The following is a 27,984-nucleotide window of genomic DNA, read 5'->3' as shown; positions in this document are numbered from 1 at the left end:
TAATTTGAAGATTTTGCGTGTATTTTGTGAAAAATATTTTGTGGGGAATAAATACTGTTGTGTTTTTTTTACAAATCAGTATAACTTGTGCGTCGTAAACCCCACTTTTCCTCAGCCACAACAAAAAATATATATTTATCCTTAATTGAGTTACAAATGTTTATTAAACCTCTCCAGCATTTCACATAAGTTCGAAACAAGAACAGCACATTCCACACATTTTCATTATTGTTTTTTGGAATGTACACGGTGTTTGTTCCTTGAGCGGTTTTTTTCCTTTCTTTTTTAAATTTGAAATTGGTTTAAGCTACGAATTGCCTATATATGGATAAATTAATTCCACACACCTCTTACTTATTGCCTAAATACATATACTAATTGTATGTATATAACTATGCATTAGCCTATAAGTAATTCTTATTTTTCTTGTGTTTGTTCATTTTTTTTTTTTGTTAATTTTTAGTTTTCTTTGTTTATAAATTAAAAAAAAATTGTTGTTGTTATCTTGTTCACTTAAATATTATAGCGTTTGGTTGTTCATCGTGTGATTAGGTTTTTTTTTTTGTTTTTATAATTTGTTCATCTGGTGACATTTGTATTGTAAATTAGTTTGAATTTACAAAAAGAAAATTGTGGTTGTGTATTTTGCTCAAAAGGTTTCGCTTTTGTTTTTCGTTTTAGAAAAGTTTAAAAAGTGAAAATGAATTGTATAAAATGCAAATGCAAAAAAAATTAAATGCCATCGGTCTAAGATGGTGATTTATATGCACATTGCATCATATCGCAAATTCTTCAACTACATTAAACGTGTGGTTGTTCACTTCAATACGATCTAAGTTTTTTGTTAAAACTATTTCAAGTGTTTTTAATCTTGTCCATTTTGCTGTATGAGCTCGCGCCTGTCGTCTCGATTCAGCGCTAATGGTTGTGGTATGGGATAGTCATCTTCTAGCGATTGTTTTGAGCGATCACTTTTACAATCTTCGTCGATTTGCATGCCGTGTAACGAAGGTGGATGCCGTTCTGGTGGCAATAAATTCAACATGCTGAGCGGTAATCCTGGAAAGCCGGCCGCAAAGTCAGGATAAAATCCAGGCGAAAATGGATTGAACATGGCATTTGGATTTGGTAATAAATCAGGTTCGGATGGTGTGCTACGTTTCATTGAACTTGAACCACTTGCTCGACCACCTGTACAATACGAACGATAATCAATAATAAATATGTTTGTCTTCTTTTTTTTCTCAATGTGTATATAAAACGAAAGCAAAAACTCGTTTAAACTACCTTGATTTTCATCCAAATCTTTAAGCTCTTTACTAGATCGGCTTGAGCTGAGGCCACTCTTTGACGGTGCACCGTTGTTATTTGTGTGCGCACCAAGACCCATTGTCAGCAATTCAATTGGTGGACCACTGATGCAGCCCTTCCGTAATTGTTCCAAATTCAAACTTTTACCATATTTACCACGTACATACATCAATAATGAATTGTACGGTATGCCAAAGAGTCGCGATGCTTGGCTCGTGGTCATTTTCTTATTCCACACGTGATGCAATGCTTCGGTCAATTCAGCATTTGTCCATGAACGTGGCGGTCCACCGCGTGGCGCTGAATGTTGACCTTTGGGTCGGCTCACTGCAAATGAACACATATTATTAAAAAACAAACATTGAACAATTCACTCACTTTTGAGCGAACAACGACTTTTTCTCTCGGTTTTAAAATGAAAAATAAAATACAAATCATCATTTGTTTCTTTATTTTTTTTTTTGTATTCAATTTAAATGTTCGTCTCGCACATTTTTCGTTCGGAAAATAGTTCTAAGGAATTGCCTTTTGGATACGATATATGCTATAATTTTTAAGTTTCTCTCTCACAGTCACTACCATTCTCACTCTTACGTTTGTATGTCTGTCAATTCGTGTGCAAGGTGGAAGAAAATCGAAAATCACCGGTAATTGAAATAATTGCACCGACCAATTCGCTTCACAAACGCAACAAAACACCATGTCAATTTCTCGAGCATTTTGCTCGATTATCATTTCGTACATGATTCAATAAAACACACATTTTATGTGTCTACAATGGAAATGTTGAGATCTCTCAAACAGATCAAATGAAATAAGAACAACAAGATTCTGTAGATCGGTATAATTGACGACCGTTGAGTATTCGATTGAACTGGACAACGTGATGTACACAAGACGAACAATGATCGCGACTACACTCCAATTTCAACAAAAATTGGCATTGGTTCAGACAATTTTATACTCTATATTGCAAATTACGGTATCACTTCGACACATTAGTCCATGGTGAGTGTATAAAAATTAATTTGAAGTATATCATTGGAAGTTTTATACAAAGTTCATGCTTAAAATGAAGTTTTTGCGAAATGACGTAAATACAGAAAAATTCCATAAAAATTGTTTCGAATGACGGCCGTTTTGATACTTACGCTTGTTTTTCTTTTTCAAGTATGGACCATGTGGATGTGGATGCATCGATCTTGGATCGGGCATTTCCATTAGCGGGTTGTATAGTTTGCCAGGATCCATGCCGGGTGGAAAAAGTGATAACGGTGAATCTAAACCAAACACTGAAATTAAACAAAAAAAAATAGAATGATTTTTATTATTTCGAAATGTTAAATTATCCTGAACTCATAATTACATTATTTTAGCTTTGATTTTGTTCATTTCTGATTTTAAATCGAAAAAAAAACTTTTCTTCGTGAGATAAATCAAAATGTTTCATTCTATGGTTATATTTTTAACTACCATTTTTACGAATGTTAAGCGGAAAATCACGTTTAATAAACCGGTGTTTAAGCATCGTTTATGTTATGAACCGAATATGTGATACGTGGTGAATGTGTGTTATTCATGATTTAATTAAGGAATTCATTTCGAATTGGATGCATGTATCGATGAAGTCATGTCGATCGTATACGATGGCTTGCGGTGGCGTTTTGTTGGATAGACGTTATTGTTTCCATTTTGCACAAGTACTCATTCGACCCAATTTACAAATCAATGTTCTGTTGGTTTAAATATTCGGTTACCGGTTGAATGGATGATCGTTAGAAAAAGAGAGACTTGATGTCTATGCTCATGTTGATGTATTGCAGATGGCAATCGAAATCGACCTCAAGCAAAAAAAAAAACACAAAAATACACCGAAGTCAACGGAGAAAAAGAGATCCATATTCATTCGGTTGGCTAACAAAGAACAGACACACACACACACACACACACACACACACCTCTTGATCCATCTGCGCATTAAAAGTGTGGCGGCGCACTAGTGAATGCATGCATTCAAGTGAGAAATAAACTCTTCTTTATTACACGAAAAAAAAAATATTGTTTAATTTTCCGTATTGGACCGACCGAGCAGCGTGCAAAGAGCAAAACGCTCCAGTTAGTTAGTTGCACAGCACAAAAATCGTCTATATCATTTCGAATTAAATTGATTTCCGACACATCCAGTGTTCAATGAATAACACGTATGTGCATGCTTGTCGAAGTGGCAAGAGAAATCGAATCGTCCGAAATACATGGAGTGTTCGATTGATTTATCTTGATGTGTTTTCTTTTTGTTCTTGTGTATAACAATATTATTATTTATTTCTCATTTATAGAAACAATAGAACATGGCAGAGAGAAAAAGGCAAAGCGGATCGAAGTAAATTAGACCACTTGCGAGCGCGAACGAGAAACAGATTGAACCGTGATTATTCACTTTCATGTTTTAATGTTTCATCGGAACGACGAAAAAAAACACAAAAAAAAAAACACATATAGAGTGTAGACCAAATGCGCAAACCATTCAATTGCCATGAACGGACCTGAAATTCACCTGGCTTTTCATGTACATCAATAACAAATGTGAAAGAGCGGAATGATGTTTTGTGATATTTCATTTTTACATTCAAATTTATATGCATTGTCTCATTGAAACACTGGTTTATGGATTTTTTTTTGGGATATCGTTCGAAAGTTTCACCGAAAATGAAAATGCGTTAGCCCTTGAAAATAGAAACGAACATGATTCGCGAATATTTAATGTTTCTCATATGCGCACGCATTTTGGACACTCTTATTTCTTTATTAACCATTATTTTGACTTTTAAATTAACAATATCGACAATTCAATCAAAATTGATTTTAAATCGAATATAGCTTGGTAATAATATTCGAGCAGTAGAACTACAGAAAAGAATGCAACCACGAATCTAGTGCATACAGAGCATGTTTCCATAAATGTTGCCAAAACACTCTTGTTTCATTCCAAAATTGTCTTTTAATGCTCTCATTCACGTCTATTTGTTCAACAGGAAAAGAATCTGAAATCCCATTGGGGGGCTCATTGGAGCCAGGAAAATTGACAATCAAACTTCCATTTAAATATCACGCAGCCATAAACAGTTCAAATACCCTCATGGGTATTTTATTTCATTTCGATGTATAAATAATGTATTTTTTCATAACAAATAATGTAAATCGCGTTAAAAATCATGTGACTTTATTCAATTTCCTTGCCAACTAATCAGAATGTTATTTGTTGCTAATTCTGGCTGACGTTTTCAATTAATCATATGCAAGCTGTGTCAGCTGTGTTGATCAAATAATCGGAATTCACTTTCAACTAAATGATAAATTTCCATTAATTTTGTCAAACACATAAATCGCTGGCGAATGCTAAAAAGATTGATTCGTCGAGAAAAAATGTGAATACATTCAATTTTGAATGGAAAATGTTCACTAGCGCATATTCTTTGGCGCTTCATGTATGATATACCACCATTAAATAAATGCGCAACAAGAGTCTAGCTATAATCGCGTGGCATGTGCAGTCACAAACAGTTTAACTAACATTACTTGTGAATCACTTGCCAATAGCTCAACCAAACTATCTATCGATAACCAATATCTCTCTCTCTCTGTCTCTTTCATCATTTTCAATACGTGTACATCGTTAGCAAAAAACAAAATGTTACTTTCTTGTGTGCGCTTTTAGTATTCATTCTTTTCTGACCGTGGGGTGCGAACATAATATAAATATCGTTTTAAACTAAAACGAACACTGTACACACATTACCCAGGCAATGATGATGTGCCGTGTGTCTCGGGCGTTAAATTCCATCTGGGATTTATAAAAATTGGAAGAGAGGCGGAGAGAGAGAGAGAGAGAAAGCGCGAAACACAGAGATATTTTATTCCATATTTATGTGGAAAAAATTACAACATAATTTTAAATTGTATTTTATTATAGAGTATTGAAATTGCGTCGCCGTCGACGTCGTTTCTATTTTCACAATTCTGACTATTCTGTGGAATTCATAATGAAATGATGCACATCTTTATTATCGTCGAAAAAAAAAAGTATTTTTTCGCGCGTCTATTTTATTTTCTTCTTCTCTATGAATTCGTTGTGTAGCTGGAAGTGACCATTGTTTTCCTTACATTGCCGTGCCGACGGAATCGTGTACGGGATTCGTAAGTGCCAATATGAAATGAGAGAATGAGCGAACGACCAAGAAATTGTTACCGTGATATAGGCATATAACACCATATTTATATAATATCATATTGTTTTTTTTTTGCGCCTTTTAACCTGCACCGATATGCATTCAGGGCTGATTTTCATACGTTTTGTTTTTGTGCATTATTCGTTGATTAACAATCGTTGGGTGTATAAAAATGAGAAAGATTTTATTCGCGTTTCGCGCTAATGTCATCGCACGATCAACACAATTGATTATTATGTGTGAATGATAATTTAAAATAATTAAGCTTGATTATGATCGCGCCAAACGTTCAACACACAAATACAAATGAGATTGGTTGAGTCGTCAAAGTGCTGCTTATCCTTCCTTTGGGATATAACCATCGATAATGCCTATATCATTATCGTCGCGAATCAGTTACAGTAAGTGTGATACAAATGCCAATAAATGATGATTTTGGATGATTTTATTCTCTTTTTTACGCTCTTTCTCTCTCTCGTTCGCTTGAATCACTGTGATTTATTTGATAAAATCGGTTATTTTAAATCATCCATTAAATACCGCTTTTAAACGATTCTATTTCATTTCCTGAATTCAGTGCTCTGTTGACGAAGCACTTTTTACATTGAACATTCACACACAATCCACCATCTATGCGAAAAGTCTGTTTTCGTGAACAAAAAAAATTCTTTTGAAAATTAGATTACACCCAAATAAAATATGTTGCCATCTTTCGATTTTTGTATAATATACAGTCAATTTTCATTGCAAATGTGTTACTCTACACTGGGTTCGGTGTGGACATCATTGAGAGTGTGTTTCGTTTGCTACGTAAATTTTTGGCCAAAATGCAAGCAAAAATATCAATAACCACCGCATAAAAAGCGTGGCTTCAACTGATATGCTTATTTGTAATGTGTGTGTGTGTTTTTTTTTTCTTCAGAAGTTCGTCTCCGTGGATTTTGTATATATTTTTGCCGTAGCGTTTTCGTGTTGTTGACTTTTATCAGTTCTATTTAACTTTCGTGGAAAAACTTAAAAAATTTCTTTTGCGCACAATTTCTTCCATCGTGAAGTTAAGGAAGTGCTTTAAAGTCACATAGGGCAAATAAAAGATTTGCTCAATAAAAAGAAAATGTGATCAAATTTGTAAAGTTTTTGCTTTGGAAATTTCATAGAAAATTGAATGGAATGCCTTAAATACAATGTACCTTTAAACACATGCAAAACAAACGTCGCGCCCCGTTCAATGTGAAAAATTTCGCAGAAAATGTGTTGTGCAATTTTGAGATAAAAAAACCAACAAAACAAATAAAGGCTTACTGTGATGCGGTGGCGTTAATGTCAATGCTGATGACATACCAGGAAATTGCAATGGTGACGGAGGATGCGGTGGACCCTCACGTGGATTGAAATGTGATTGCAGACTCATCGGTGAGCTCGGTGTAAATTCTACGAATTTTAACAATAAAAACAATTTCAATTGGAAGCAAATCGACTCAAATACAAAAAACACTGTCTGCTTCAAAAATCGTTAAACTAACTTGGAATCACTTTTAAATCGAATTAAACGCTTATGCACTTACCTTTATGCAAATTATTTTCCAATTCATGATGCCGTGAATTCGGATGATGCATACTGGCTGCATTATGATGATGATGAGCTGCAGCGGCCGCAGCAGCAACCAATGTTAAATCCATTTGATCCATGTATGCACTTTCATTTTCAAGTCGTGATTCAAGTGCTTCACGTTTCATATTTTCCGATTGTGATTCCATAAAGGCTTTTTCGGCTGCAACCGCCGCCGCAGCCGCCTGTTGCAATTGCGAATGACGTTGTTGATCATGTTTGTGCAATTGTTCCTGTCGCGACTGTGCTGCCAAATGTTCACCTTTCTGATTGTGATGATGGACCGGAAATCCGGGGAACAATTGTTGTCGACAATGCGATGGTGGCCGATTCAAATGTCGAATATCCTTGAGCGCTGCACGAAGAACAATAAATTCACACAAAATGAAATGACTCAGTTAATTCAGGAATTGAAAGAAAAACAAACGGCCAAAAAAAACACACGAAAAACAGAATATTATTACGTACCTAATCCTATTCGATTGTTATTATTGCTGTTGCTATTACTACTAGAGTTGTTGTCCTTGTTGTTGTTGTTATTGCTAACACCTTCGGTATTTGAATCTCTGGTGTTTTTGATGCATAAATTTTCGGGTCCATCGGCATCGTCCATATCATCATCATGATCATCGGGCGCACTCGAATCACCATCATCTTCGCAAAAGAATTGATGTGTTCGCTTTCTCAATTTACGACCTTCCAACGATAATTTTTCATCATGTTCATCGTCACCTTCATCGAGATCATCCTCTGGTTCTATGTCATCAACGACGCGCATATCATGTACCGTCGCATCATTATCTATGTAAATGTAAAACAAACAACACATAACAAAAATAAATAAATTTCAAATGTTCTACAACTAACTAATGCTATTCGTTTAACGTTTAATTTTCCATAATTTGTCATAAATTTTTTGTTTTCTCTTTATTTTATCTACGTTTCAAATTAATTTTTCGATATTAGTGCATTGTTTTTGAGACTAACCTTCATCGTCATCGTCATCCATCTCATTATCCGTCATATCGTCGTCGTTCGCATTCAATTTGTCGCGAATGATGGATTGCTCAATGGCGGCCACTGTACAATCGACCACTTTGTCTGTGTCTAGATTCGTGCCCGTCATCGATTCAATGCATTTGTTGACCAATTGTTTCCTTTGTTCGTTGACATTGCAACTACTACTGCTGCTGATAGTGTTTGTATTGGTGATGTTGTTGATGTGGCTGTGACTGTTGCTATTATTTTCGATGCGTTCTTTGTTGGTTTCCGTTTCAGTTGGATTGTTGTCGTCGTCATCGTCGTCGGGAGCGCATATTGCTACTGGTGATGTCGATTTACTTGAATAATCATGTGGACCACCTTCTCCAGAACGACGACGTGGACGTGCCTGTTTTCGTCGTGGCATTGGTGATGTACAAGCTATATCACGGTTTTCGTTTGCCTGATTCTGATGATGAATTTGATGATTGTTATTGTTGCTAATACTGTTGCTGCTACAGTTACTGTTACTGTTGTTGTTGTTGTTTATCGGTAGCGTTGGGCTTGTTTGTGTTATTGTTGTGTTTGCAATTGAAGCAGCCGAAATGTCATTAAATGAATTCGAATTCAATAGACGCGGATGCTTTTTACCATTTTGTGCATTTGTTGAAAGCGATACCGATTTTACCATAGTCGGTGTGGCATCATCATCATCATAATTATTTGGTTCAATGGAATCGTTTGATAGTTGCGGTTCCAAATAATCATCGGTCGATTCATTCAATGAACCAGATAAATCTTTTGTAGCAGCAACACGATGCTCGACTAGACCACGAATTTGCAACGATTCACCCACTTGAATTAATGTTTCTAAACGTTTTTGCGGCACACTGATTTCACCGCGATACATAAAATCAACAACGGCCTGAACCACCCAACCGGGAAAATCTTTAAGAACGATCACAGGATGCTTGCACGGATTTTCGGCAAAAACATTTTGAAAAAATGGTGAACAGGCAGACAAAACGACTTTGTGAGCGCATATACTTGTTTCGGCACACACCAATGTCACATCGACCAATGATTTTGTTTGTAACAAAGCATCAAATGCACGCAATATATGATGTTGGTGATTATTCCACCGCAAACTGTAATGTTCCTGTTCTGTCATTATTCGTAATCTTCTATCATCCACTAAAATGTCTCTTCACTTTCCCACTCTACTCTTTCTCTTTCTCTCTTTCTATTTTTTACACTGTTTTTGATTTCGTTTCGTCTTTGTGATAATTTGTGCCGTTCAATTCTTTTTCCCGCTATTTTTCAAGGTTCTAGCTTGACTTCTTAATTGTTTTGTCCTTTTCTACAATAGCACACTGTTTTTTTTTCGTCTTCACTACAATTTATCATTCGATTGTGTTTTTTTTTGTGTTCGCTTGCACTTTTTTGTACACTATTTTACATCGACTGTGTTGTTTCACGCACTCGCAAAACACTTTATTTGCATTAATTTTTTGAATGGTTTTGTTTGTTATTGTAAAAAATACCTTCGCTTTTCACACACAATTTATTCCCGTTTCCTTTCTCTTAGTTTCAACTCCAAAATCTCTCGTTCTCCCTCTTTTTTCATCAAAGATGCATCGACATTTACATTTGACTTTTGCCGGCTTTATTATACGATACGATTGTTGTTGCTGTTGTTGTTTATGCTCGTTGGCTTTTTTTATCAACAAATGCACGGATGACACCATACACACTTTCGAATATGTGTGCTTATTTGTTCTTCTCTCGTTCGCTTCACTCGTTTATATTTTATGTGTTGGTGGTTAAACTGGCGTACAAATGATTTTTAAATGTTTATCGCTTGCGGTAATTTAGATATCTGCAACGAAACAATCAAAAATAACAATGTATGAATATGCTGAGAATGTATCTTCCTTGTTGTTGTTTTTCTTCATTCAAATTTGTTTTGATTTTGTATGTGGAATATGGTTCTTTTGTATTTGACAAAAAAAAAACACTGAAATTGACAATGCACATACATACAATATACCACGTAAGCACACACCAATACACATCAAACATTCAATGGCCTAGCACCGTACAATTGTCTTAGGAAGAGTAAAAAAAATGAGAGCAAGAAATGTTTGCGACAAAGCATACGTAAATCGCACACACAGCAGAAGAAAAAAAAACCACAACCAAATGTTCCGTTTACCGTCGCCTTCACCAAATTAAACCCTTTTGATTTGACTCTTTTTTTATTCATTGTCGTGCTGCTCTGTTCGTATGTGAATATGCATCATTATTTTTATGTTGCAAGCATTTTTTTTTTGCTGACGATTTTCGCATTCGGTTGATTTTGTTTTGTAAACAGCAATAACCGAAAAAAAAATTCGTTACAAGTGACAAGAAAACAATAACAACTAGAAAATACAACAGGATCACACGAAAATGAATTGAACCAAGAGTTTACAACAAAAAAAAAACCATCGACCGAATCTTCATAACGCCCACCAACACCGAAAATGAATGGAAAACACATCAAAACACATACCAAACACATAAACAAAAATGCACAACTGAAAGTAAATTGACAACATTTGAACACATATTTCGTTGGTGTGTCTCTCTGACTGTTCTTTTTCTTTGTGGCTATTCTTTGTCACTTCACATTCGAATGAGATGCAAACCAATTTGAGTGTTTATTGTTGTTGCTGCTGTCGATGCTGGCAAACGGTTTTCGGATGTAACATTACAACGGGAATGAGTGAAGAATGAGCATGATGCATTGAAAAGAGAAATAATGTTTGTAGTATGCACAAACCGCAACGGTATATGTCGAAAAATCAGTTTAGCTTGTGCGTTGTGTACGAGTGTGTATACAATGTGGCTGGATTGAGTAAAGCTAGTAATAACTTACAAAAGTGCGTCGTTTCGTGAAACCGAAATTGAAATCACATCACACAGACACACGACCGTTACAACCAAATGAACGAAAGAGAAATGTATCGAACGAACCACGAATATTTGCGCCGATTTCATAGAAACTGTGCCGAACCGATTGCAAATCAAAATGATAACGATTATATTGGATTTTCTTTATAAAAAGTTATTTTCTTTTCAACCGCCACCGATTTCATTCACAACGGAAGCAAATGCATCTCTTAATTGGGTATTGGTGGTTAAAATTGATGCGCCAATACTAAAGCACTATGACATAAAATTGCTCGATTTTCACAGTTATTTTTTTTTTTCAAATTATTTTTTTTGTACAAGAAAATCGACAAAAGCGTGAAAATTAAGATAATGAAAACTGAGGTTCCACGAAACAAACAAAAAAGAAAGAAAATTGCACTTACTTATATGTGAGTCACCTAATTGAAAAAGAAAAATTCAAGTCAATGGAGTGCACTAACGTGTGGTCATCGAAACACAACTGAATGCATGCGACGGATCAAATTTGCTTACATGTCGAAAAAATCAAGCCGAAAGATCATTTGTTCTTCTAACGACCGAAATACTACAAACACATCACACAACATATCCCAAGCGTTTCCTACGGGTGTGTGATATATATACAAAGAAAATAAACAACCGTTTAAGCAGCAATCAAATGGCAAAAGATTGGCGTATAACTCTAGATAAATGTGTAGCGCGCTCAAACATAAAGTGTATGTATGCGTGTGACCGAAAAGGGTGATGATGTGAATGTGTTTTGGGAACGGGCTCCAAAGGGCTTTTCAACATTGGTCAGAGTGAGACGTGTGTGGCACTGGGCACGTACTATATAAGACATATCATCATAAGACGTTTCGATGTACAAACACATCGACGCACAACCAAACGACTTCTGAGCTATGAAGTCCTCTATGTGTGTGTACAAATTTCGATGATACACAAAACTTGAAAACCATATGAATACACTTGACAAAATATTGTAAAATAATTGTTAATTTTGAAACATTTAAGACACATACACACAACAGGTCCAGGCCGCTTCTTTTTACAACAAAATAAGTTTCCAGCATTTAGTTCTATTGAATTTTGAGTTTTCTTATACGTCTGGACCCATAAAATTATTTGGTCAATAAATCGGTTACTTTTACGACTTTCAACATATGAAGTATGTATTTTATTCTTTATTTTATCATATGAAATTCGATTCCATTTTGAGTGGTCATTGAGACTGAAAATGAAGAAATGCACAAAGAAATAATTTAAGTCAGATTCTGGGTCCTCAGAGATTGGTCGACGAATAAATAAATGTACTATGTGTTTATGTATTTTTAATGGAATTATACTTGGAAAATGTCTTTCTCTTTCTCTCCCAATTGCAATTTTTCAGCATTTCCATGATGCAAAAAGAAAAAAAAAAGGAGCGTGTATATCTGAATGTAGATGGTAGGATATTGATGTGAATTGTGAATGTCACATTTTTCATTTTGGCAAATTCAATTTTCGATACAACAAACAATAGTCACGAAATGTGGTTAAGTTTTGAGCGCAAAGTCTGAATTTATTGTTTGTATATCTGTTTTGCGTTCGTCTTCAATCGTGTTTCGTCAGAATCAAAAGTCGAAGACATCACAGCGCCAACAATCATACAAAAATTGAGAGAAAAAAAGAGAGCGCAATTGAAATTCACTGAATCGATGATGTTTTACGACGACGATGACGGCAGCGACGGCAGTGTGTGCTGTTAAATTAGAATAAGTTGTTTGCACACAGCAAATGATTATAACAGTAATCACTTTTTCGCTTGCCAATACATTGTCTCGAACGTATCAATTTGGATGTGAACTAATGTATGCTCAAGATAGAGTTAGGGAGAATGGTCAAGCGATTGGGTGTAATTAAAAAAAAACACAATGTTTTAGTGAAGATTCTAATAACGATTCACGGTCCAATTTTTACAAATGTTTCTACAAATTGCATATTGTTATTCGGTTGGATGTATGTGACGACCGTCAATATGTGTGAAGAGAGAGAGAGAGAGAAAGATAAAGAGGAGGAAAAGAGACCGTAGTATCGTTACTATGAGGTGTGACAATAGAATTATCCAATGAAATTAATTTCGTTCGTACAAATGCGAAATGGGCACTTTCTTAACGGCAATCATTCGATGGTGTCGATGTCGACCATATTTTGTTATGTGCGTGTGAATAAAAAAAACACCATTCACAAATATATGTATTGTTTTGCTTGTATACTTTTTTTTGTTGGTCTTTATTGCGATTTGGAAATTCGTCGTATTTCAAACTTAACACTCATTACCAGCTATCGAGTGCCGGTCATTTTATTTTTCAGGCTAAATGATTTTTTTCAGCATTTATTGTTGTTGTTGTTGTTATTGTTCTTCTCGTCTATTTTATTTTATTTTGGCAACACCTGAATACACGCCATATACATACAAAACTAAATCAAACAATTTTTTATGGAAATTCGTAACGATTGCTGGATATAATAATAATAATGGCGTTGAAAAGAATTATGTGCAAATGAATGTGTTACTGTTTTCTTTTCGGTTTTTCGTTTAAGCTTATTGACGAGGCTAAAAACGGCCAAACATTATTTACAAGGCTGGACGATTCGCTTCTTTCGATTTGACAATAATAAAATGGGCACGAAACAAAATAGTATTAGAATATATACAGAATCCACATAATTTAAACAGTTTTTTTCTTCTCTCTTCTCGGTAGCTAATTAAAATATAATTTGACACACGATACACCGCTAACGTATTTTCGTATACAAACAAAACTAACGGAATGTTTTTTTTGTTTTCGGACAGAGCACCATCCATGAATGCGACAGAAAAAGTAATTGCTGGAAAAAGAATGATTCAAAATTGCATGTATTTCGGCGTCTTTAAATTCAGAAGGTGACATCTTTAATGGAAGATTTTTCTTGTTGGAAAATCTGGAGAGCAAAATAGTCCGAACTCAAAGCCGGAAAACTTGAATTCAAAGGAACAACTCCGAACATTTATTTTGGCCAATATCGTTTAGTGAAACAATAAGATATTTTCCAACTATAAAAATAAATCATTTTTATACTTTTAAGAGCGATGTAAAAATACGGCGTTTGAAAAGAAACTAAATAGAGAACGAAAGAGAAAAAGAAAGAATAACTTTGGTAAACAGACGCTCCCGCACATTCATCATATTGAATAAAGTCTCGCACTGAAATCTTCATTCAACTGTAACGAAGCGCTTTCTTTCTCGCTTTTTGGAAAATAACTGAAAAGAATATATTTCCCCAACTACACACAAACAATCATATCTATATTAAACATACTTATGCAGACTTGTTCGCTTGTGTTAAAGTTAACAATTTGCCAATCACACAAAATACCAAACTTTCGAAGAAAAAGTACATTTCAGTTAAGTATTTTGTAAAAAAAAGATGTATGATCATTGCAAGTTTTACATACGATTTACCGCAAGTAAACATTTATCAAAACTGAAAACGAAAATCTATGTCCATTTTTACACATGACAAAAAAAAATTAAAATATTGAAGACAAAGGACAATACCAAAGCAAAAGGATATCAAAACATTGAAGTTGTTGCTCTTCGTTGTCTTGTCGTAATTCCTGGTTCATATTTTGTCTTCAATAAACAATAACGAAAAAAAAAAAAACTATGAACAAGTATGCAATTAAACGGTGTTATTATTGAGATGTTTGTTTGTTGTAAAAACAGATATCACGTTCTTGTCTGCCTTGGCTCTGGCTTGTTGCTTTCATATTTCACCACGACACGATCATCGAATACAAACAACCGACGATAATAAGCCAAAATGTAATGTTATCGTTAATCAATCATGATTCGTAAATTTTCTGTTATTATTTAAATTTATGTATCGTTTAGTGAGTTTGATAGAGTAAACCAGAAGAGGAAAACGATTTCTGGAAATTTTTACCATCGGCCGTTTCACCGGCCGCCAAATGATGCTCAAACACGAACAAGGAGATACATGGAATACAATTTGTTTTTCTGTGGATTGCGCATAGATACTGACGACTCATTTTTGTTTTTGTTTTTCTCCCTTTTGGACACACAGAACTAAACTCTCTGCTCTGAAGATGATGAAATAATTAGCGAAATAATTTATTACTTTTATTCTCATGAATGAAAATTGGCAAAGAGATGCAAAAAAAAAACCAAAGAAAAAAAAAATAATGCAAAATGGGTTTTGTGCTTCGAAATCGTGCCGATCCGATCTGACGCTCTTTGAAAGTTGACCCGATTCACAGTGGTACATAAAAAGTTTTTCGTTTCGTCGTTACCGTAGTCGTTTTCATCAATGGATTCAATCGATTGGCCTAATCGAAATCAATCATGACTGACATTAGATTGGGCACAATATCTTGTTTGCATTACATTCGACAAATCAGCCAATTTTTGGCATTTCGTACAATCGACTCTTTTCCACAGCATCAACAACAAACCAATAGTACATACGTGTCCATCGGAACATTGATTTTTGTCACTCTTTGTACCATTTTATTATTAAACAAAGAATTAACCAAATAGATTTAAAACAGAATGCGAAATATTGAAGGCACAGACTTTTTTTACACAAATAGTTTTTATTATTGAATCAAATTTTGAAAGAAATGAAGAAAAAATACCATTAAGAAATCAATGAAATCATAATCACGAAATAATATCGAAAATTGTTGACTTAAACAATAAACAATGATCACGTTTTATTAATCGGATTAAAATTAATTTATAAGCTAATATTAGAAAATCAGAAATTGTTTAAAGAAAATAAATTTAATCGAGTGAAATCATTTTATTCTTAACTTTTTTTTATCTTAGATTGGTTTTTGCTACACAAATAACCGAATCTCTATTGGTCGACACTATACTTTTCAACTCAGAATTGTTTCTTTTCTAAAATGACATCGATGCCAGGACACTTGTCAATTGAAGATATCTCAAGAAATTTTTTGGTGATCGACGGGAATCGTTCGGGTGAAGAATATTGAGAAATCGACGGTAATACTTAAGTAATAAAAAAAAAGTTATGCATTTTTTGTGTTTGCAATCTGCCTCATTCATATAAATTAAAGACAAACATTCATATTTTTCAACAACCAATGGTTTCATCAAATACACTCACACACAAATTCATTTAAACATCCACAATTTAAAAAAAACATACCTTTTCATATTGTATGTATCCAAAGAAAATGTTCAGTGTTTATAGAGAAAGAATTCGGAATGTTTTGGAAATTGCACAGCTTTTTCATTGACAGTAAATCACATATAACTGATAAAAATCATTTAAAACTACACATAGATGTATGTGTGTTTGTTGTATATATGTATAATTTTTTTTTTCAAGATCACAAAGTGTATTCGGTACAATAAATATCTCTTATTTTCGCGGTCACTTTTTTCGATTTGGTAGTCAATTAGTGATGTTTAATGTGTCCAAAATATCTATTGCAAATCGGATTTGCTCGCTGTTCATCACGTCGGTAACATTCATCACAGTCTCTAAGATGTAATTTCCGTGTTCACAATTCAAATGAGAAAAAAAAAATCGAATAAGAAAACAAGAATTTTCACACAATCGTTTCGGTGAATGTTTTTGTCACAACGGCGATCATTTTTTTCTCTCTCTAATTTCTCCAATTTCCTTTACTCAATTTTAGATATTCAATCACGGGTTTATCTTAATTCGGGAGCCATATGTTTATGATCCGCAAAAAAATCGATCAATCCAACAATAGTAAACATTTCACTTTAAATTCATCCGCAAATGAGTTTAATTTCCAGAAAATCCGGCTACCACAATTTTTTCGTTTTCGATATCCCTTTCACACTTTCTTATCATTCGATTTTTCGTCACATATTTATTTTGTCATAGCAAAAAATGAGCATCTCACATAATAATTTGGCGTTTTTTCTATCGTATTGAAATTTCCGAGCACAATTTTTTTTGCACTTTTTAAATGATCTTAACGGATCTTTCGATGATTTGCACACCAGAAAAATTGTTTTGTTTTGCCGAAAATGTATTTCCCTTTTTTACCCGCTTTTTACTCAATTTTTTATTTAAAAATCGTTTCTTCTCCTTGTTTTGCAAAATTTGTGTTATTTTTTTTATGTTCAATAGGAAATCAGGAATAAAAATAAAATAACGACAGAGCGAACCAAACAAAAAAACGAGTAACTATACTGAACCGAACATTTTAAGGTTAGCGCCGTGACTGACTTCGACCGACTGATTGTGTATATCTTACGAATAGTAAGTGCTTAAAATGCTACACATTATATGTTTTTTTTTCTCTTGTGTGTGCTTCTCATTCGTTCTCATACACGCGCGATATGTACGGTAAATATTTTGTTTGGTGAAAATTCTCTCCATATAGAATGATGTGCCATCCAACCGACTCAACGAACAGCAATGACGACGACGACGAAAACAACGACGGCAATCGGAGAGAGATGAAAAACAACGACAAAACGAAAAATAAAAGCAAGCAACAAAATTGCTCAAACAGATATGTTTAAATGTTTATGTGTTGTATGTCGTATATATATGTACGTTGTTTATATATGTATACATATATAGAAGGGAAAAAAAAGATATGTGGTGCCTTCAACTCAGCTCAACTCCATATACTACATGTGAACGGTGGATGAATGTGCGCGCATAAACACGAATTGAGTGTACTCGTATGTACCTACGCTAGGGTGGAGTGCACGCTCATTTTCCCACATTGAACATTTTTCGTCGTCGATAAAACTCGTTGCCGTACATCATTCGAATCTCTTATGTGAGACGCGTTACGATTTGGATTTTCATATGCGGTGCCGCGTAATGCACAAATTAACAACGGCAACAGTTATCGGTTGATGGTGAAATTTTGCATTCGCACTTTGTTGATCCAAAGAATACTTCGATGCTAATGCATTTCATGAAATTCTTAATCTGGTAACTGATGCTTATTACTCAAAGTAAAAACTATCGAAAATGTTATTTGCCAAAAATTCAAATTAGAAAATTTAAATTCCAATTGATTCGAAAATTTCGAATTAGATGCGGATAAATGTAGCAGAAATACAAATATTTAATCAACGTTCATTTAAATAGATTTTGTGCATTCTATTTTGGAAAAGTATAAAACAAATGTCACACATTTCATCAATTCATTCGGTTTCAAAATCGATAGACAACGAAAAAAGCGGTGAATTTCACCGCTCCACCCTAATCTACACTCGATCTCTTTTCATGTACTGAATGTGTTTTTCATCATGTCTCTCTCATTGCACACACGAATCAAATCGAAGCGAATCGAACGGAATGATATGAAAGAGGCGAGAGCGTCTAAAAGAGATGACACGATATTCACAACGGCATTACATGTGAAGGAAAAATGCAATGATATATCTAACGCGCACTCCGTATTTTATAACATGTTCGGTATTGCTCTCGTACGGTAACCAGATAGAGAGAGAGAGAGAGACCAGAGAGATATATGTATTTATGGTGTGTGCTCATGTTCATATTGTTCGTATGAATGTGGGTACTGTACTCGTTCGGTGTGTGCTAGAGAGAGAGCTAGAGTGCAATGAATTCTATTCCATAGATGAGCGTGTATGGCTTGGTTGGGCGCGCGCGAGAAAAAGAGATTTGTGTATATGTGCCTTCTTCCACTTTACTTTCTTTCTCCATGTGTTTATATATTTGGTTCACATGTCTCCTTTCATATCGAATCGCACGCGTCATAGCCTCTTATTTGGGCTCCTATTCTCTCTCTTGCTCGTCGCATTCTAAGCGAACGTATAAATCGAGTTGGATCGTAAGATGTGAGCCGATACTACAACTTGAACCGATAACGAGCCGGTACCGCACACGGTTGTTTCTGTTGTTGCTGATATTGTTAGTTCGCTCGTGATGCTCGACGACGAAGTAACGGAGAACCGGGAGTATGTGCCGACAGGAGGGAGAGAGCGAGAAAGCAACTTTTGGTTAAAGAAAAATACTATTTGTGTATATAATATATACACACACGACTTGCATTTATGACCAAGCTATGTGTGTTCTTTCTTTCTTTCTCTCTCTTTCTGATTCGGTTCGTTTGTTACTCATTCGGGCGAATTTTCACCACTTTCATATACACACACCGACGGGCTCATTCTTTTTTTCATCTCTCTCTTTCATTTCTTTCGACAAAAAAACAACAATTACAAATAATCGCAACAACAATGTAGTGAAGAAAAGAAAACAACTCGAAGAATATAAGAACAAGAAAACACCATACGAATGTAAAATTGAATATCGTGCGCATGTAAGTGAGTTTCTTAGCTCATTCGGATTTTCCACTGTTTTATGCGTTATTATTGTTAGTTCGACCGTTTCTACTTAAGCTTTTTTCGCCTTTCTTTCGTTCGTATTTCGGTCTATTTTTTTTTTCTCTCTCTCTTCATTTGGCTCTCTGGTGATGCTTTTTAATGACGACGATGATGATGATGATGGTTTTGGTAGTTAGTGAATAAATTTTCGGTACCACATCATCCAAACCGCACATACAACATTTTATTTTCTTCACTTCAACTCCAGATGGAGAAATATGATGATTTTAAAGCTCTCGAGAAAAACTCGTTTTTATACGCTAAAAGTGTGTGCGTGTTCTTTTTCTTCGCACAACTTTGTTTCCTTGACGATAAAAAAAAACGTTTTGGGCACGTACTTTATAAACAAATTTTCAAAGAAAGGTCACACATGCTTTCCCCATATTTATTATTCATTCAATTCTGAACTGAATGCGCCTTCAAAGATCTAAACTTAAGACGAATCTGTCAACTTAAGTTCGGAATATGATGCGATTAAAACCGCTATAACATTAACTGCAAACGAAAAGTGGAGCAAAATGTTCATCGAAACCAAAATCAAATGGAAATGAAGCAATTTAAAATAAAGCGCCAACAATTCTTTGTATGGAAATGCATTTGTTGTGGGGTCAAAGAAACCACAAAAAACGAAAACTGTTCGACGTATGAAAACTCAACCCTTTCCATAAGTGAGAAAAAAAAGAGATAGATTTTATGTACTCTGACAAATCCACACAAAATAAACTTTCATATATTCAGGAAAAAAACAACATACATTGTTAGTCCACACAATTCAACCGTCGAGAGGAAAACGTTTTTTTCTTTTCATTCGGAAAATACGCTTGCGCACATCATCAAAAGCGATATACACATATTTTTACCGCTTGATATGTGAGTTTATGAGACAAACGGATTCATTGCACTGGAGATGCTCGGTTCAATCGTTATTAAGACTATGATTGATGCTGTCAAATCATAATTTTATTTTGTTTGTTTTTTAAAGCAAAAATAAACTATTCTTGTAATTATTTTGATTAGAACACTGTTTCTCCAAAAACCTTGCATTTTCAATACAAAGTTACATGTTCGATTTTGTAAATGAGTTTCAAGATTTCAACATACCCACACCGCCAATTAGCAGATACGAACGCACATTTTTCTTTGTATCAATTACAAATGTTTACACTAAACAAAATTTAATTTCCAATTTTCAAAGGGACCGTTTCTTATTCAGATCGGTTGTTGTCATTGCTACATTTAGCTAGCGTTTTTTTTCTCTGTATTCTTGATATAATGAAATGAAATCGGACACTTTATTGCACTATAATACTTAATTTATTTCCACTTTTTTATGTTGTCTTTCGTATATAGTTTTTTCTTTTCGTCCATACTGAATTTGTGGCCGCGAACCATATTTTTTTTTTGTATGAAAGAGAAAAGGAGATAGAACGAAAAATGGATAGAGAAAAACTTTTCATGTGAGTTTCTTCTTATATTTTCCGCAACATTTTTCCATTCGTCGTTTTTTTCATTCTGCGGTAATTTGTTAATGGGGCTCACTGTATCCATAAAATCGAAATGAATACAGTGGCTGCAGTACACATTCCTTTTCTCGTCTCTTGAAATGCTTGTCATTCAAATCAAATTTACGCATGCAAATTCGAATGTATCTGCATTTCATCAACTCTGTTTAACTTATATTGGGAGTATGTTTATTTCCAATTCTTGAAATTTTTCGGAAGAAAATCCGAATAGAACGTACCAATATGAGCTCTATTTTAACTTATTCATGTGTTCAACATCAACTGCATGTGTTTTTGGTGTAATGACGAATGGGGGGCCAAATTGCATGCCGAAAACCAGATGATGATACACATATGTATACCCAAACACACACACACACATTTTTCACATCCCTTCGTTCATGATATGGTGCAAAACAGCGGGTAATGATGTGTACTGCTTGATGTATTTATTGGATAAATTTGAATATCCATTAACTCATTATTCAAATTGTTCGAAATCGTCGTTGCAAACCATTTTTCTTGTTGTCGATTCTCCCGCACACAACGTTTAAACAAGTGCTATGCTTCGTCCCGTTTTTTTTTTCTTAAAATTTTCGCGATAGAATATTTGGCAACATAGACGATATGGCATCGAATTTGCATGTCATTTTTTTTAGTTGTCGACTTTTTCCGCGCCACAATTAAAATCGCATCGAATTGATATGTATGTGTTTGTGTGTTTTTTTGCAAATTCATGGCACTTGTGCATGTGCCAAGTGAAAATCAGTCATTCCGACAGAATTTAAGAAAAAGAACTGTTTACTTTATTGCGGCGAAAATGTGACCTAGAAAAATGGTTCCGTTTGTATTCAATCGCATTTTCCAAATGTCTAACGGAAATGTGCAAAAAAAAGTATTTTCTTACTTCCTTATTGTTTTACGATAAAATTTGTAAGTGTGTTTGCCCTTTTAATCCATCTCAATTTCACATGTTGACCTTCAAGCAATTAAAACTCCCTCCATGCGTACAAAATGGAAAAAAGGGAAAAAAACCTTAACCTAATCGCATTCGATTGAAACAATTGTTATGACGCGCGTACTTAAGTAATAAAACGTATGAATTGCAAACACAAAGGTGTTGATTAGCTTGTGAGTTTAAAATGCGGTGTATTGTTTTTCATGAAAATTATGATTGGAGCACCTCGACGCAAATTAACTCAACAAACCGAATGGCAAACAAATATCTATCGAATTAAGCGGAGAGAGAATGAGAGATAGATAAGAGAACAATAATCGTTAAGCATTCACGTATACACATTCACATTATAAAACGAACGAAGAGGAAAATAAAAAGGAATCAAAAAAACGCACACGCAAATGATGAATAATGTTTTTCTTTATTCATTTGCATTATCGAGAGAGAGAGAGAGAGAGAGAGAGAGAGAGAGAACGAGCTGAAATGAGCTGAGTTTTTCAGAGTTTCTTTGTTTTTGGGCTTCCTTAAAATGTACTCAGGGTTCTAGTTTTTTTTTTATTCATTCATTCTCGCTACATTGTTTGTTCACGGCTTATGATCCACGATGAGCGGTGATATGTGGTAAACAAAGAAAGAGAGAGAGAGAGAAGCAGCTCCAATGAATTACACATATATATGCCATGTTTAGGGTGATTTTTTTTTCATTCATTCGCCGTCAATTCTTTTGTTGTTTCACATATCTGATAGGATTGTTGTAATTTGCATACGCGCGTAATATCAAGAAGAACTGCGTACAGAGAAGAAAAAAAGGAACCATATACATCAAGTTGATTTTCTTTTTCAAGTACTTCAAATTCGTCGTTATAATCATCGTCATCGTCGCCCGAAATACTGAATGAAAATCGAAATTCTGCCATTGCACCACAACTATACTTGCACACATTGTACGCGTATGTAACGCAAAGATAACGAAACAGTAGCAAAGTGAATGCCAGAATAAAAAAGAACCGCAACGACGACGACGACGACGACAAACTATAGCCGTAGAAATTAGAAAGAAGGAACACCAAAAATGTCGAAATTAGTTTTTGGGGTCTTGTTTGATATTTCATTTATTTTGTTTAGTTTTAAGCGTTATTAAAAACGCGACGCAACATAACAAATGATTTATAAGAAGCTAATGCATATGGGAACAGCGAAATCGTAGACGCGCATATCATAGTCATACATCATGTATTTGTGATTCACACACCACATGCAATTCGAAGCAAGAGTTTTTTTTTTATTTGCCGTCGTCGTGGTTGCTGTTGTTTTGTATGTTGCGTTCTTCTTCCAGTTTTTTTTGCCATTCGGTTTTTTTTTCGCATACCCATCTAATCTGAAACTTAAATGATAAATGGTTGATGTTTAATAGATGCTAATCGATGTATTCGTATATATGTTTTTGCGCCTTCATTGTCGTGTTGTGTGAGGATGTTTTTGCCGGCCTCTGTTTGATTTTATGTTGTATGCTATCACAAAAACGAACCGATGATGCAAATGAATCAGAAATCGTTTGAAACCAAACTAGGAATATTTTATTGCAAAATTAAAAGGTGAACGTATTTGTACACGAGTCAAATTAATGAATTGCCTACCACACACACACAATATCATTTCATTTAAGGTAAAAAAGAGAATATCGTATCATTCCATTGAAAGAACCATGGATGTCGTATACAAAACTAAGAAATTTGTAAACGCATATGCTGTGGGCCCATTTATTTTGCTTGAAGTTTACATCGTGCACCGAAAGTGTTTGAAATTAATTTCAACTGCAATGAACAATTGTCGCGCCCCATCCATTGTAAATAACCAAAAAAAAAGAAACGTGTATACGCTTGATGATGATACAAAACTGTATATATATTTTCATTCAGTCATTCAGTCAGCGAAATAGCACATTTCTCATTCGCTCAGTAAACAATACCCAAAACCATCAGATTAACGTGTCTGACGTCCAAAAACATTCACCGTTGCATGGGTGAAAAATAAAGTGCACTTCCATTTCTTATGCGACACATATGGTATCCGGCTGTGTCCAGAACAAAATGGAATCTCGAATTCTTTTTTTTTTTTTTGCAAAAAAAGATTTCGTTCATACCACAGTCAAATGGCAATTCTTTCCTTTCCGCCTGCTCACAAATTGTTTATAATATTTTCAGTTGGCAAAAAGACAGCAAAAAACCATCTCACATTATATTAATTCTTCTTAGTCGATGTGGTGTGTGCAGATTTTAACGGGCACCTATATGGTTCAACTTTAACGATATGCCATCTATATCTGTACATTGTGTGATAAAGATCTCTTATGCTCGTTTGTGAGTGCGACAATAATCGCTTCCTTTGGCTATTCAACGCCGTGTGTGTCGCTCAATCATGCTTTTGAAACGAACACACCAGCACGAACAAGCGCTCACACTGTGTGGCTATACCATTCGCGCCACTTATTCATTTTTACATAATTTTTTTTTTCTTCTATCTTCTATTCACTTTAAGTACATTCGACGTCTTTGTGTACAATAGCCAAATCTCTCTCTCTCCATCTGTCTCATTCTCTTACTCTTTTTCTCACTACCTTTCTTTGTATAGTTTTTTTTCTGACTCATCTTTTCTTGATGCTTTTGTCATTTGTGTGTATTTTCATGTCGTGAATCTCACAACATTGTCTAGATGCATATTCATGTACTATCTTTAGTGTTTGGATGATCACCAAAAACGGCTAGTTGTCATACACCGTATTTTGTGAGTGATTGAGTTTTGCAATTTTACTTTTTGGTCGCGATTTTTTTTGTATGTGTGTGTGTGAAGTAAAGCTGACAAATGGCACATGTTCAACACAACACTTATACATATACGATATTTTTTTCAAACAAAAAACGATTTAAGAAAAACACATTTCGCGCAATATAATGTATGCATATTATTACCGAACGCTTTCGCTGACCACATACTTAATGGGTGTATAATACGTTTCGATTGTTGGAAATAATTTGAAAGAATAATAAAATAATAATCATAATGACAATATACGCGGGTGTTTGGATTTATGTGTGCGCGTTCACTCTCGCATTCGCCCAAAACCGAATCCGATATAAAAAGAAAACTTAACATAATCGTCATATATTATGTAGAAAAACATAATAATAATCAAATCATGTGAACATTTTTTGGTTGGTTTTATAGGCGTGCATTGGTCAATGGATCGAAATAGTAGCGAATGCGTTAAAAATGGAAATTCATGGCAATAGAAAATGGAATATAAAAAAAGAACGATTTTGATCGTGACGAAAATGAGCCGAATCGACGACGGTATTGTAGTCGTTTTTTGTTTTGTTCATCTTATAAATGTATATTTCGTTTCTAATTTGAGTTCGCATTTTCAATTCCAGCAATCAAGTGCGGCCAAAACATAACAATAACAATGCGCATATGAACGAAAACAATGAAAAAAATTGACCCGAAACAAGGAAACAAAGATATGTACTCATACCAAAAAAGAAAAAAAAAATACCGAATTAATCGCTATTTATACATCTGATAAAAGAAAAGAAAAAGAAAAGAAAAACGCACACCGGGCCGGACCGAAGGGAAACTATATGTACTTATGCTCACATGAAACATCAGCCGAACAAATTAAGTGTTTTCTTTCTGCTTGTTGTTCATTCTTTAAGTTGATATTTTGGCAAGATGAAAACCGATAGCATTATGATCATAGTTTGTGATGGCGTGTGACCAAAACATCAAGTGAACGCACATCCCGCATGTGAGCCACATCACTGTTGACACCATCGTCTGTGTGCACATACATAACACAGACACAATATTCTCATGATTTAACGCTATTCACAATTTACTTCATTTTTTTTTTTTTTTTCAAATTTTAAAACGGCTCTTTTTTGTTCATATCCGAACATCTTCGACGCCACTTGAAGATCACAACAATAGCCACCACTATGAATGCTAAATGCCGAAATTCTTGAATCTCAGCATTTTAATCACATGGAAAGTAAGACAACAATCCACAACAATCACATAACATACATGTGGTGTCATGAAAACACCGCACTTAATTTTTTTGGGAATTTTCGGTATCGAATACAATGGAAACATGGATATTTAAATAAAGCACACACATATACTATACACATTCATTTCTGCTTGCACTCTCATTCAAGTGAGGAAATGATTTAACTTGCGTATCTCGATGATACATGAACAATGTAATGAAGAAATCCATTTACATTTTCTTCGCTTTGTTTTCTTCGGTAATTTCGTATGGAAATCTCGCCTACTGCGACTCACTTCACAAAAACTCATCAGTATCAATTATACAAATTTTGTTTCTCTTTTTTATCTTTCTCTCTCTCTCTTTCACTCGGTATTTTCTACAGGCGATTGCTGTTCACTTCGCACACGTCGAACTATGCTAAATTGCAACTTCATCGAAAGTGAATGCAACCAAAAAAATTGTTTAATAACCATGTTGTATAAATTGCATATTATGAGTAACTCACGTTATAAATCGGATAATTTATCACATTTTAATACCTTTAGTAGATTTTGTGTTGGGAAATTCACAGTAAGCACTCTACGAATTCGTTTGATCTTCTTGATAAAATACAATTTTTCATTTGTTATTTAATTTGTGTGTCAATTGAAAGTGCAAGTTTGAAAAATGAACCGATACAGCTCCAACAATATGGAAAATTTATCACTTTCATCAAATTATTGAAAAGTGCACTAGTTAGTAGTGATCATCATTTTTGATTTATTAAATTAATATGTTAAAATTCATTGAATTTTTGTGAATAAATATAAACCTGTGCAGATTATTTCTAAAAATTCTAAGCATTTGTGGGTGAACCCCAAACCATTTTGTGTTGGAGATGTTTTCTGACATTTTGCATCAGAATACATAATGACTTAATTCTGAAACAATGAATAATATTTACGATGCAAATTTACAAAGTTAGATTCAGAAAGTATCAATGGAATGAGTTTTGCTGTTTGTCTAGGAGGTTCGGACTCTTTGTGAATGTTGCTACTTCGCGAATGAGCAAATACTTGCATTTAGATAGAAATAATCGTAATTCGTAAATAGCAAAATATCGCGTATACATCATTGCGAATTGATTAGCATTGCGAATACTTGATGACGAATGTGCCATACACAACAGAGATTTGTCAGCTATGAACCATAAATAATGGTTCATAACACTGTACAATTATGATTTGCTTATTTGAAGTAATATAAAAACAAATTTTGGAATTTTATTTTATAGAGAATTAATATTTTTCTCGGATTAGAAGAATTTTCAAATAATTTTAAGATCAATAGTTAAAATCACTGAGTTAAATTATGGAACATACGTACGAAATTCGTACTACGAATATGTACTGAACAGAGAGGTATTGTAGCTCAGCGCGTATACCAGTGTAATAGAATAAATTTGGAATAAGCGCGGAGTCCAAAGCCCCTAGCCGTCTGCATACAAAATAATATTCAATAACAGTTACAAGTCGGAATTACTCATTGAAATCGCTTTCAGAAATGTAAAGAATAATTTTATAATCAAAATGATGATAAGAAAAAAATCACCTAATTCAAATTCACCCATATTGAATAATCATCATTTTTTCGAAAATATGCCATTGCCCATATGTTACTGATTCAAATTGAAAGGAGAAAGAATGCCTGTGAATATCATTAACATCTGAGCTAAGAATGCGGAAAACGATGTGAACCATACCAAAGTGTAGTTGAAACTTAATATAAACCTTACCTCAATCAATCGTCGTTCAAGAAAATCGTCCACGCATTATTCAGCCTTGTGGTGTTCTGTAATAAGAAGTTGAAAATTTGGTATATATTTTCTGAGTTTCAACTTTTCTGCTTTTCTTCGCATATGTTATGTGGTTGTACAATGAAGCATATTGTAAACATCAAAATAACGTTGGATTAAATAGAAGTGTGAAA

At 34.3% G+C, this 27,984-nt stretch overlaps 1 protein-coding gene across 8 annotated transcripts; it reads right to left on the bottom strand.

Annotated features, from left to right (window-relative positions):
* On the bottom strand, positions 1-27,848 carry LOC116340124 (protein jim lovell). 8 transcript variants are annotated; one of them, XM_031766367.1, is made up of 8 exons: positions 27,791-27,848; positions 8,134-10,006; positions 7,615-7,947; positions 7,103-7,501; positions 6,840-6,968; positions 2,463-2,603; positions 1,288-1,638; positions 1-1,191 (listed from the first exon to the last, which is right to left on the bottom strand). In XM_031766367.1, the coding sequence occupies exons 2-8, from the start codon at positions 9,296-9,298 to the stop codon at positions 866-868; spliced, it is 2,844 nt and encodes a 947-aa protein (XP_031622227.1). In that variant the 5' UTR covers positions 9,299-10,006; positions 27,791-27,848; the 3' UTR covers positions 1-865. The 8 variants fall into 8 exon arrangements, with proteins under 8 accessions (XP_031622227.1, XP_031622225.1, XP_031622229.1 ...); XM_031766365.1 differs by lacking the exon at positions 27,791-27,848 and adding an exon at positions 16,303-17,174; XM_031766369.1 differs by lacking the exon at positions 27,791-27,848 and adding an exon at positions 11,596-11,657.
* Between the last annotated feature and the right edge of the window lie 136 nt (positions 27,849-27,984).

Source organism: Contarinia nasturtii, unplaced genomic scaffold, assembly GCF_009176525.2.
Source record: "Contarinia nasturtii isolate CC-2019 unplaced genomic scaffold, AAFC_CNas_1.1 Cnas_scaffold_630, whole genome shotgun sequence".
NCBI classification, from domain to species: Eukaryota; Metazoa; Arthropoda; class Insecta; order Diptera; family Cecidomyiidae; genus Contarinia; species Contarinia nasturtii.
Note: the sequence above shows the minus strand (reverse complement) of the source record. Positions and strands in the feature narration are given on the sequence as shown.

Coding starts and splice junctions, on each gene's coding strand:
- LOC116340124 (XM_031766367.1), bottom strand. CDS start 9,298: ATGACAGAACAGGAACATTACAGTTTGCGGTGGAATAATCACCAACAT. Junction 7,948..8,133: donor GGATGACGATGACGATGAAG/GTTAGTCTCAAA, acceptor ACATTTACATAG/ATAATGATGCGACGGTACAT. Junction 7,502..7,614: donor TAACAATCGAATAGGATTAG/GTACGTAATAAT, acceptor TTCTTCGTGCAG/CGCTCAAGGATATTCGACAT.